At 46.5% G+C, this 11,229-nt stretch overlaps 1 protein-coding gene across 2 annotated transcripts; it reads left to right on the top strand.

Moving 5' to 3' along the window:
- The first annotated feature begins 1,847 nt into the window (after window positions 1-1,847).
- LOC135143709 (zinc finger MIZ domain-containing protein 1) lies at window positions 1,848-10,816 on the top strand. Of its 2 annotated transcripts, XM_064075614.1 has the most exons (9): window positions 1,848-2,012; window positions 2,661-2,861; window positions 6,849-7,744; window positions 7,803-8,149; window positions 8,201-8,529; window positions 8,579-8,723; window positions 8,774-9,103; window positions 9,159-9,428; window positions 10,566-10,816. In XM_064075614.1, exons 1-9 carry the CDS (start codon window positions 1,990-1,992, stop codon window positions 10,704-10,706), a joined length of 2,682 nt encoding a protein of 893 aa, XP_063931684.1. In that variant the 5' UTR covers window positions 1,848-1,989; the 3' UTR covers window positions 10,707-10,816. The 2 variants fall into 2 exon arrangements, with proteins under 2 accessions (XP_063931684.1, XP_063931685.1); XM_064075615.1 differs by lacking the exon at window positions 2,661-2,861.
- The last annotated feature ends 413 nt before the right edge of the window (window positions 10,817-11,229 follow it).

Here is an 11,229-nt window from a genome sequence, read left to right as displayed (position 1 = left end):
AACGAACGTCTTGTACATAAAGCTTTCTGGCAAAATTGACTCTTATGCTAAGTGAGTATAAGGACCTCCATCCAGTACAAAATTTTCAAGGCAACTCGACAACCTCCTGCTTTATCGAGCGGAATAATTTATTGCAAGAAGGGCCAAAGTTAAGTTGGTTTAGTAGAAGCAGAGTGGAAACATAAGATGAATATATATTTTTTTAAGTTTCAACTTAAATTTCCAAAATTTTGAAATATTCATAATCTGTATTGAAATACACCCAGATTTTGACATAACGATTTTCCTCAGTTATTATTTAGTTTTTTCATTTTTATTAAATTTTCTGCTGCAAAAACCTTCTCGACGACCACACGTACTTGCGCTGGAACTAACGAGTTGCGAAAAGTTCCACGAACTTATAAATCATCTGCCGATTCGGCGAAACCGAAACCTTAAACTCTGCGTGAAATTCGCAACAATCTGGGTCCTCGAAAATTTACAAATCTCGAAAATTCAACAAAGGCAGGTAAATCTTCCGTAACTGTGTCAACAGCATCATCTGCCAAAGTATCGATGTTCCACCCGAAGAGTAAAAGTACAGTCGAACAATAGTGTCGCCAACCCCGAAGTGACGAAACAGATCAAGGGGGTAGCCTCCCCCCTCCCCCCCTTCATCGCCAACCCAATTACCATTCCATTGTTTAGCCGGCAATGTCCGCTCCGAATTATGAAACCGACGAATCTATTCGTTAAAACCCGAGCAACCTGCGACAATTACGTAGAGTACGTTTCAAGAAGATTGACATTTACGCTGTTAAACCTCGCCGAGTAAAATGTTATTAATGCATGATTACGACTTGTCCCACCTTTAACAGTCACACGTGGTCGCGCCAACCGTCGCGCTGCTTTAGATAAAGAGGTAAACAAAAGACGGGCGCGACGATAGAGATGGGAGAGCGCCAGCGGGTAGCGTACGTTTGCTGTTTAGCTGATAATTAGGCGGAGTAATTGAACGTGCACCGAACGCCGCCGGAGCGGCCCGAGTCCGCCCGACGCCGGCCAATTTCCACTATTGTGCCAGGTCGGCGACAAATCACAATGCCGGATTATACAAACACGATATTTACACGGACAGCGGGATTTTTGGGCCCGGAAGGGCACCGCAGGGCCCCGGGGCGGGGGCCGGAACCCCGGCTCGGGAGGAAGAAGCTGATGCCTGCGCGAACACAACACACCAATCCATCGACGCTCCAAAACTAACTCCTTGTCGAGTGCGTGGCGAGGGAACACGGTGAGCCACTGGGCGCCAGGGCCGGACCCGGAAAGGAACCTCCGGCCCTGCGGGCGCCCTCGACGCCACGTCATTTTTATTATTACTTAGACCCACCTCTGGCAATCCATCAGTGACGGGTACTAAAACCAACGAATGACATTTATTAATTATTATTATTCTTATTATTATTGAAGATCTCTAAATGAGTTACTAATTTTATTAAAATCTGAAATTCGTTTCAAAATTACGAAAAAATATTTTCTGCGCTCCCGTTTTTTTTCCGAGGGTGCGCCAAAGTCGGTCTCGATTTTCCGGCTCGGGTTCGGTGTTGCCGAGCGCACGTGTTTGATTGTTTTCCGGCCCACGCGAGCGTCCTACGCGTCCCTCGGGGCCCCAACGCGTGCGGGGCCGGCCCTGTCCGCAGTTGCGTGCATAGACAGAGAGAGAAAATTATCCACCCACGGTATCGGTCGCAGTGAGCTGGCAACACCGCCCGCTATAACCGATATTGTGGCCGCATGGAATGGAGGAGAATGAGCTCGGGTCAACTTCCCCTGAACCCCTCCATCGCTGACTACGTGCCGTTGTTTCTCTCACAGCACAGGCAGACAGTTGAACGTCGCGTTCCGGTCGTGTTGTACGTGTGCGTCGAGCTACGCTCGCTCCGTACAAGTCCATATAGTATGATCGTGTAAAGTGTCTCACACATTGACTATCTTTATGTTTACCCTCAAATGCTGGGATATACTTCCTACAGGTATAGAGCCCTCTCAGAATTTTTTTCAGATTTTTTCGACCGCCTTTGTGGAAGTGCCAGGGGTGGTGTGGTGACGAGAAAAAAAGGGGGAAGGAGCGAACAGTGAAGTGTTTCGAAGTCAGTGCGTACTCTCCGGAGCCGTGACAGTTTGAATTTTCCGGGAAGTGCGGCGGGCGCCGCCGAGGTGCCAGTGCTAAGTGTTTTTTTGAAAATTTCGAAAAAGTGCCGACTCGAAAGTGCCAAGGACTCGCCCTAATTGCGGCCTGTTTTGCCACCTCCAGTGCGAGACCGGGCCACGACTTTTGCATGAACCCCCCAGGACTCGAAAGTGCCGACTGCGCTCCAAAAAGTGCCAAATTTTAGCACCGGACCGCCCTGATCCCCCGAAAATTAAGTGCGAACGTCCGCTCGTCCACCTGTGCGCCAGTGCCTACACCACCCTTGGTCGCCGCCACACGCCCCCTTTCCCGAAAAATCCAGTGGTCCGAATGTGCCCACTGCCTTTTTCGAAAACTCCGCTCGCCGGATTATCGTGATTGACGTGCGTGATAGGAGGAATTATGCAGCGTGCGACACATAAGCGCTCTGCAGATTGACTAATCACCACGTGGATGAGGCCTTCGATGTAACCAGCATGGAATGTTTCAGGGACTGGTCGCCAGCGGGCGCCACGGCCCAGCAGCAGTTGTCAGTCGTGACCACGGTGTGGGGAGTCACCACGTCTACGCAGTCGGGCCCCCACGGAGGCTTCTCGGGTGGCCCGACACCTGCAGGAAACCCTAACTACGGAAGCAGCCTGAAACAGGGACAGCCCAACTACCAGACGGCCTACAGGCAGACAGGGCCTGGGTATGTGCAAATTGCGCCCGATTCGACAGTGGCAGTGGCGGAGTGCGAAAATTTGGCAGTCCAGGTGGCGCGGAAAACAAAGACGTACAGGGGGCTGGGAACCCGGCCGGCTAGGGCGAGTTCGGGGCGGGAGTGGAGGGCTGCGGGAAGCAGCAGAACGGGGGTTATTGATGTGGATTTCGAGATGACTCGTGCCGAGTGAATGATATTTTTTATTTTTGGTGATCGACCATCAAGATAAATTCGGTATATACATGGTGTAACAAAAAAATTAAATGTTGCAACGGTGTATTTTTTTGGTTTAAAATACCAGATCTAGTTTTTTCATAAATTTTGTTTTAAAGCTTGTTTTCTAAGATTTTTAAATCGCTACTAGACACTTGTTTTATTTTTCATTACTTCAAAATTTTCAAAAATACGTACCCACCTCTATCAATTCGAAAAAAAAGTGTCAAAATATACACAAAAATACAGAAGTGCCTAAACTACAACAATTATTCACTGAAAATATTTAAAAAGAACATCTTTTCATCAGCTTTTTGTAATTTTTCGAAAACTACACGTTATAATATAAATACAAAAATCTTGATAATGCATAGTTTCCAAACATAGCAAATCTCGGTTAAAATAATGTAAATAACGAAAAATCATGAACACCATTTTTCATTTTTTTTTTTCATTTCCATTCACCGCCCGACTCTCGAAATTCACTTTTGACCACATGGTCGGACCTCCACTCACCAACCCGCAACAAACCGCCCATAAACCCAGCCTTCACCGCCACCTGGGCCCCCATTTTTCTCCGAACCGCGCTCTCCACGTTCGAAAACCCATAAAACGTGCTTATCGAAAATCGTATCCGCTGCAAGTGCGGCAATTAAAAATTTTTATGGCCGTGAGCCCGCTCCATACTTCTAATTTCAACGATTTTTCACTTTGTTTACATTATCCATTCGCACGTGTTGTAAACAATTTCAAGTTCGTTAAGTATTGCGCTACCTGCTATCGTCGTGATTTATGGTCGTGGCGGTACAAAAACGGACAATCGACAAATGGGTTTCCGAAAGCCCATAAACCGGAATCGGACAATAAAGTCAGGGCGGAAAGCGGGCATGGGAAAAAATAACTCGGTTGCATGTCGTATCAGCACAGCACGATTTTATACGTTTATTTCGGTCGTGTAAATCATGCTTTGTCGAGCTGTCGGTTCATAACCCCACTTTTTTGACAAGTTTGTAATGGAACGAGCCTGATTTACACCGCACAATGAAGCGTGGAATGCTGACAGCAGAAATGCACATGCAATTGATTTCTGCTTGAGGTGTAGTTCGCACAACCCGAGATAACCTTTGCATGGACATAAATCGTAAAATTAATGTCCTTGTCAAATTTTCACAACAACACCACACATATTTTGCTTATCAGAAGTCCGAGTAAAAACCGCCGTAATAGTTACAGCAGAACCGATAAACACTATCATTATTCATGCTAGTTGCATACCACACGAGTGTCTTTTAATTTACCAATTTAAGTTTTTAATCATTGTAATTTTTTAATTCGCAATCACACCAATTTGGAGTAAAATTGACCGAGTTAAATGAATTTGGTTAAAACCGTCGATATTATTCGGCAAGCCTAAACCCAACTTTCCCCTTTTGCCCTATAATTAGTGCAAGCTATCACCCACGAAGCCACCCCCTCCCGCCGTATCAACACATCCGCGCCATTGTTTTCTATAACAACATATTACACCCACCTCATAAACAATCGCACCTGTAAAGATAACACGAAAACGAGTTGATAAAACGTTTAAGCTGCGCGTTTCGCCATGTCGGTTATTTTTCGGGCGAGCTCAGGAAACGCGCCTGCAAAAAAGCTGTACATTTAACCGGTGGGTAAAGCCAAACAATGAAGGGAGATCGGCAGGGGTTGCAGGGGGGGAGGCGGACCGTGATGTGACAAACAATGGCCGCGTTCGTGTTCACACAGTTCACATTGTCTCACTTTCCCGATATCGAACGCACCCTTCGCTCCCCTAATTAATTGAATATCTAATGCATTAATGAGTCGAGAGCCGCTTTCCCGAATCGAACATTTTTGGGGCGCTGCCGCTATCGACGGCCGGATCCACCCCGAAAGAGACTGGGTCACCTTTGTTCGGGAAATACCCTAATTGGACGCAGTCGGCGAGGGGCGAACAGATGCAAAAAAGGCCCGGGAAGGCTTTTTATAACCGCCTGCACAGATGAGCATTTGTATTTATTTTTTACCACTCGATACACATTTTGAGAATCACTGCTCAGATCCAGATGACTTTGAGGTGAAAACGCCACAATTCTGCCCAATTATGGCCCCAAACGACATACAAGGGGGCTTTTTTATGAGGGTCGAAGGGATGCGTGGTTTTTATGTAATACACTTCGCTTAACGAAAATTAGACGACAGTCTAGAAATAGGCAAATCCGTTTTGGGGAGGCAGCTGACGGAATCGGGGGTTGCGCCTATTAATAGACTAAAAAAGAAAGCGAAAATGGTACGTCATCGTTATTTGTCGTCTCTATTAGACCGTCTCGTGTTTTATCCCGGGTTGTAAATACCAGAGATGACAATTGTGTTCAAACTTTGGGGCTGGAATCTCAGGTATTGAAAACAAGGTCGCCGCACAATTCGTTTCCCCTAAAACTTGTTGCTTGAATAGACAAGAAAAGAAAAACAGGGTGAAATCTGTTAAACGCGGCGGACACTATTACTATTATAGAAACATTCGTGTATCGATATAGGCAACCCAAAAAACTCGTTCCTTCCATTAAATGCGCATTCCACGCGAAACAATAAAATTTATCTTTTGATATTTTTACGGCGTCCGATCAAGGCTAGCTCGTAACAAAGATTCACAACTTTTTAATTAATGCACGTGTAGTTGAGAATGTAGAGGGACGGAATAATAGAAGTTTTGATTTATGCATGGAGCTCCCGTTAATGAATAAGTAATAAAATTCACACAAAACATTAAACGAAAAACAAAACTCAATTGATGTCATAAATTTTAAATTTGACATTCATTGTGGAGATTTGTGCACGTGATAACGGTGTGTAAACACGGTTTATTTTCTAACCAAACACGAAGACTCGCGCTTCTGTCGATTAGCATTTTTTATCGATAATAGAATAATAATAGAAGCGATTACGCTTTCCTAGAACTGGAACGCCGCTTCGATTTTTCGATAGATGGCGCGGGCGACGCTCGCTTGAAAAAAACGGAGACAGATGTCACCGCGGCGAATTTATTCGCGTTCTTAAAATTAAAATTGACATTCCCACTTATGTAATAACAATATGAGATGACGGAGGCAATAAAAAGATTAAAAGTGACAGAGCGTCTTGTTCTAATCTTATCAACGAAATGATGTGATCACCTGCTGTTTTACCACCTGTTTACAATGCAAATAGAATTTATCTACATTTTAGACCAACTCGTGGGTGGATGGGCGATAAAAGCAATAAAAGAGACTATTGTTGGCGATTTTGCTCACAACAATTGTGACGTGTGTCTAATTTGTCACTCCCAATTAAGTCATGACGGGTCAGCAGAGTCTAGGGAATTTGTTTGTCACTATCGTGAATTGGTACCATTGTAGTAGTCGTATTAGATTCTCTTTTGCACTATATTTAACTTCTATTTGTGTATCATTATTATTAGGACGGCGCGTCACACACTATATTGTCTTTGGAAAATTTTCGCATAATAAAGTTGGCATAAAGATAAAGGATATGAACGAAAATACCGGTTAATTAGCCGGATTTAATTGTAAGTTGCATGCATTTGTGTGTATGCACCGAACCATTTTAATGATCTTGTAACTTTTTGGAATTATTTGACAACAAAGAGGGACACATGGATGAATTTAAAAATCCCGCGTTTGTCGCATATTTCGCGTGCCCCAAAATGGCGCCCGGTCGATTTATTTATAGTGTGTTTGTCTGCAGGGTTGGCACCTATGGAGCCGGCAATGGCATGAACGGCAGCGAGGGCGGCTACGGAGGCGGTAATGCTCTGTCAACGGCTGCGATGGTAGCGGCTGCGACAGCGACGGCCACCGCCACCGCCAGTGTGGTGGCGCTCCAAGACAACAGTCAATTCAGCAACCAGCAGTATTCTCAGGGTTATCAGCAGCGAATGATGCCCATGAACGGTATGAACAGCATGAACGGCATGAACAACATGAACCCCATGTCGAACATGGCCAACATGAGCATGGGCAACATGCACAACAACATGATGAGCGGCATGGGCCCGAAGATGGGCATGCAGAGCCCGGGGCCCACTAACAACGCGATTTACCCCCGGCGAATGACGCCCTACCCCTCGCCCGCGATGCACATGACGCAGAAGCGGGGGCAGCAGCAGTACGCCACCTCGGGGCCCTGTCCCACCATGACCCCCAACTTCAACCCCAACGGCCAGTACCCGGGCTACGCCACGCGGCAGCCCACCTTCAACCAGTACCCCACGCAGCAGACGCTGGGACCGAGCGGAAACTTCGGCCCGGGGACCATGGGACCGGTGGTGCGGGGTGGGGGGACCATGCGGCAGACCACCCCGCCCTACACCAATCAGGGCCAGTACTTCCCGAACGGGCCTATGAACCAGTTCTCGAACGAGTCGCAGTACATGACCCGGAACGTGAACGGCCAGTACGCCAACAACAACCAGTTCCAGCAGGACGTGGCCATGCGGAGCAACATGAACTACCAGCACAGCCCCATCCCGGGCAACCCCACGCCGCCCCTCACGCCGGCGAGCAGCATGCCCCCCTACATCAGCCCCAACCCGGACGTCAAGCCGAACTTCAGCGACATGAAGCCGCCGGTACCCAGTCAGAGTAAGTAGCACACCAATCTAAAAACTTCGAGTTGGTACAAATTGCGTCAATTTTTCAGAAGACGACGAGCTACGGTTAACGTTCCCCGTCCGAGACGGCATAATTCTTCCTCCCTTCCGGCTAGAACACAACCTGGCGGTCAGCAACCACGTCTTTCACCTCAAGCCGACGGTCCACCAGACGCTGATGTGGCGTTCGGACCTGGAGCTGCAACTCAAGTGCTTCCACCACGAGGACCGACAGATGAACACTAATTGGCCGGCTTCCGTGCAAGTTTCGGTCAACGCCACGCCGCTCATCATCGACCGGGGCGAGAACAAGTCCTCGCACAAGCCCTTATACCTTAAAGAAGTGTGTCAACCCGGTCGGAACACCATCCAGATCACGGTGTCGGCGTGCTGTTGTGTAAGTCTCGGTACTTCTTTCGGTTGCAACGGGCTTACTTTGGTCTTGCAGTCGCACTTGTTCGTTCTGCAACTGGTGCACAGGCCGAGCGTGAGGTCCGTGCTCCAAGGCCTACTGAGGAAGAGGCTGCTGACTGCCGACCACTGTATAGCCAAAATCAAGCGAAACTTCAGCAACACCGGCTCGGGACCTAACATGGAGCGCGACCGGGACGCCGTGGAGCAAACGGCGCTTAAGGTTTCCCTTAAGTGCCCCATAACGTACAAAAGGATAACACTGCCAGCGCGGGGACACGATTGCAAGCACATTCAGTGCTTCGACTTGGAGTCGTACCTCCAGATGAACTGCGAAAGAGGCTCTTGGAGGTGTCCGGTTTGCAAGTAAGTGGTTGTTAGTCGAGGAAAGCGAGGTCTGACTTGTTGTTTGTAGCAAACCCGCGCAACTGGAAGGATTGGAAGTCGACCAGTACATGTGGGGGATTTTGAACACCCTCACCAACAGCGAAGTGGACGAAGTCACGATTGACAGTTCAGCCAACTGGAAGGCGACGAAAGGACTCGGCGCAACAATCAAGGTATTCGTTCGGTTATCAAGTCGCGCTTTTCGTTACACCTCGTTTTTCAGATGGAGGACGACACTGACTCCTGTGGAGCCAAACGACTAAACAAAGCGATGTCCCCGGGCAGCATGACCCTCCCGACCATGAACAACTGGGACATGTCCCAGGCGATGTCACCCTATATACCTCCAGACATGAACAGTATTGCAAGCGGGTCGATGATGAACGGCCCTCCTTCCTACAACAACTCCAGGAGCAGCCAGTACGACTTCGGATCGACACCTAACTCAGGAAACAATGAATATTCGGCCGGAAACGGGCCCCTGTCGCATTTGAGCGACTCCGTCAACTCCCTGGACCCCCTCAACGCGATGGAGAAGAGTTTGAACGAACAGGTGCGATCTAGTCGTGGTACCGCCGGATTTTTCTGACTAGTTTCGTTGTTTTCAGATGCCTCACACGCCTCATACCCCGCATACGCCCCACACACCCCACACTCCCGGAGGCACGCCGGGCTCCGCCCACACTCCCGGCGGCAACGGCCCTCCCAGCGTCCCCCCGGCCACGGATCACCACAATAACAGTAATAGTTCAAACAATAGTACCAGTAATAACAGTGGGAACAACGCCGAAAACACAGTTCCTGAAATACCCTCAGATTTGAACTTCGACCCGGCTGCTGTTATCGACGGTGAAGGTACAGGCCAGGAGGCGCTGAATGTGAGTTTCTTAATTGCGTAATTATACGTGTGATTTTATTGGTAGTAAATGTCGTTTGTTATTAATTTTAATTGCGTGGGGAGTTAATTGGATTTGTAGCCTTTGAACGAGTGGAGGTGTGTTGTGACAAACGCAGCTGAAGCGTAATTAAGTCTTTATCACTGACAAAAAGCACATGTGTGACGTCAATTTCGAAAAAAAATTCATTGGTGATGACGCTTAGCGTTAATTAAATGAAGAGGTAATTTATTGTTGGGTAATTAAACTTGGACTTTGTTAAGGAGACATAGTCCAAAATGTCAGGTTTTTTTGTACTTGATGACATCCATATCGTAAATGTTGTTGTTAGTTAGTTTAGTTAAGATTGAGGTTAGTAATTCAGGTGACACAATTGACATAAAAACGGACTTTCACTACTGTCGTCGCCGTTGACAGCTGACATGCGCATTAGTAGTAAATTAGATCACTATATTGAGTCGGAATAGTGCGCGGCAAATGATAATTGTGGATAGGCGGCACATCCAAATCAAGTAGCACCAGGATAATTATCAAAGTTGGCTTTGATTGATGCACGTACTTACATTTCGTCGTTCTGCTTTCTCTGGCCTTCGACAATCCTGGAAAAGAAAATTTCATTGAAAGTTTTGTACTCAAGTGGCGGATTTGAAACAAATCTAGAGATAAAATTAAGAAAAGAATTGGAATGTTAATGTTGCCACACACCACTTCGAGTCACAGATTTTAAAACAAAAGTCACAAAAGCCGCACTTCTAACTTCACCCGGAGCAACAAATCTACAATTAGTTCACATTTTAACACAGTTGTTGCATCTACAACTCTTAATTTAGACTTTAAATCGCGATTTAACTTGAGGAGCGCGAAACCGACACTGATGACATTCTTGACGTATACCAATACCAACCCAAAAAAACGAACTACATTTTTTAAAAAAACTTGTCTGTTTAATTAATTAACCGCGTCTGACGACTTTGTTACGGTTAAAATCGTCATTGTCGTGATTGATTTTGATTTTCGTAGCGGAACTATTTTATTCGTGGTTGACGTTTGTGGTTAGGGTGGTTTCGCATGATTTCGTTAGGGCGCCTTCAGACGATCTGACGTGTTGTTTTTTTGCAGTTGCTGCCCGACAGCGTGGACCCCATGGAGCTGCTGTCCTACCTGGACCCCCCCGACCTGAACACGCCGCCCTCTAGCGGCAGCAGCGCAGGGCACGCCAACACTTCGGCCGGCGACGACCTCCTCGCTCTGTTCGAATAAGATGAGTTCCTGAGCTCACGACCACGTCTCGTGGTGGACATGTGAGTGAACAAGTGTGATAAAACAATCTTAACGTGTTAATTATTGAAGTAAAGGTCTAAATCAAACTATTTTCACTGTATTATTTGTACATAACTACTTAAATTAATGGCGTAAGGTTTTATTTCATTGGTTAGAAAGTCTATTGAGAAATTATAAATTATTGAACATATATATTTTGATTTGCCAAAATTTTATCGTAAATTGTATTATATGAGTAACCAGTGGAATAAAAAGAAACTCGTGACGGCCAGTTTAGCATAGTATTATTAACTACATAAATATACTTATATAGTATAGAAGTTGGAACCAAACGATCTAGTACTTCTAGAGCGGCCGTTTTGGCGGTCTTTTTGCATCTCGATGTGCATAGGCTTCAAGTATTATCTGCTGTATTCGATTCGGTGAACCTAATATAACAGCAGACGACACGTGTAACGATTCCTCGAGCAATATCGATCACGTGACGATAGAGATCTTCAAG

Source organism: Zophobas morio, unplaced genomic scaffold (genome assembly GCF_036711695.1).
Source record: "Zophobas morio isolate AGI-343-1 ecotype UQ-CSIRO unplaced genomic scaffold, CSIRO_AGI_Zmor_V1 ptg000074l, whole genome shotgun sequence".
NCBI lineage: Eukaryota > Metazoa > Arthropoda > Insecta > Coleoptera > Tenebrionidae > Zophobas > Zophobas morio.
The sequence above is the reverse complement of the archived record's forward strand: the minus strand, read 5'-3'. Positions and strand labels throughout refer to the sequence as shown.

What these genes read in the sequence shown, in the direction of transcription:
- LOC135143709 (XM_064075614.1), top strand. Translation starts at nt 1,990, where the DNA reads ATGCTGGGATATACTTCCTACAG. An exon ending in TACAGGCAGACAGGGCCTGG is followed by an intron (nt 2,862 to 6,848) that starts GTATGTGCAAAT and finishes GTTTGTCTGCAG; the next exon opens with GGTTGGCACCTATGGAGCCG. An exon ending in GCCGCCGGTACCCAGTCAGA is followed by an intron (nt 7,745 to 7,802) that starts GTAAGTAGCACA and finishes TCAATTTTTCAG; the next exon opens with AAGACGACGAGCTACGGTTA.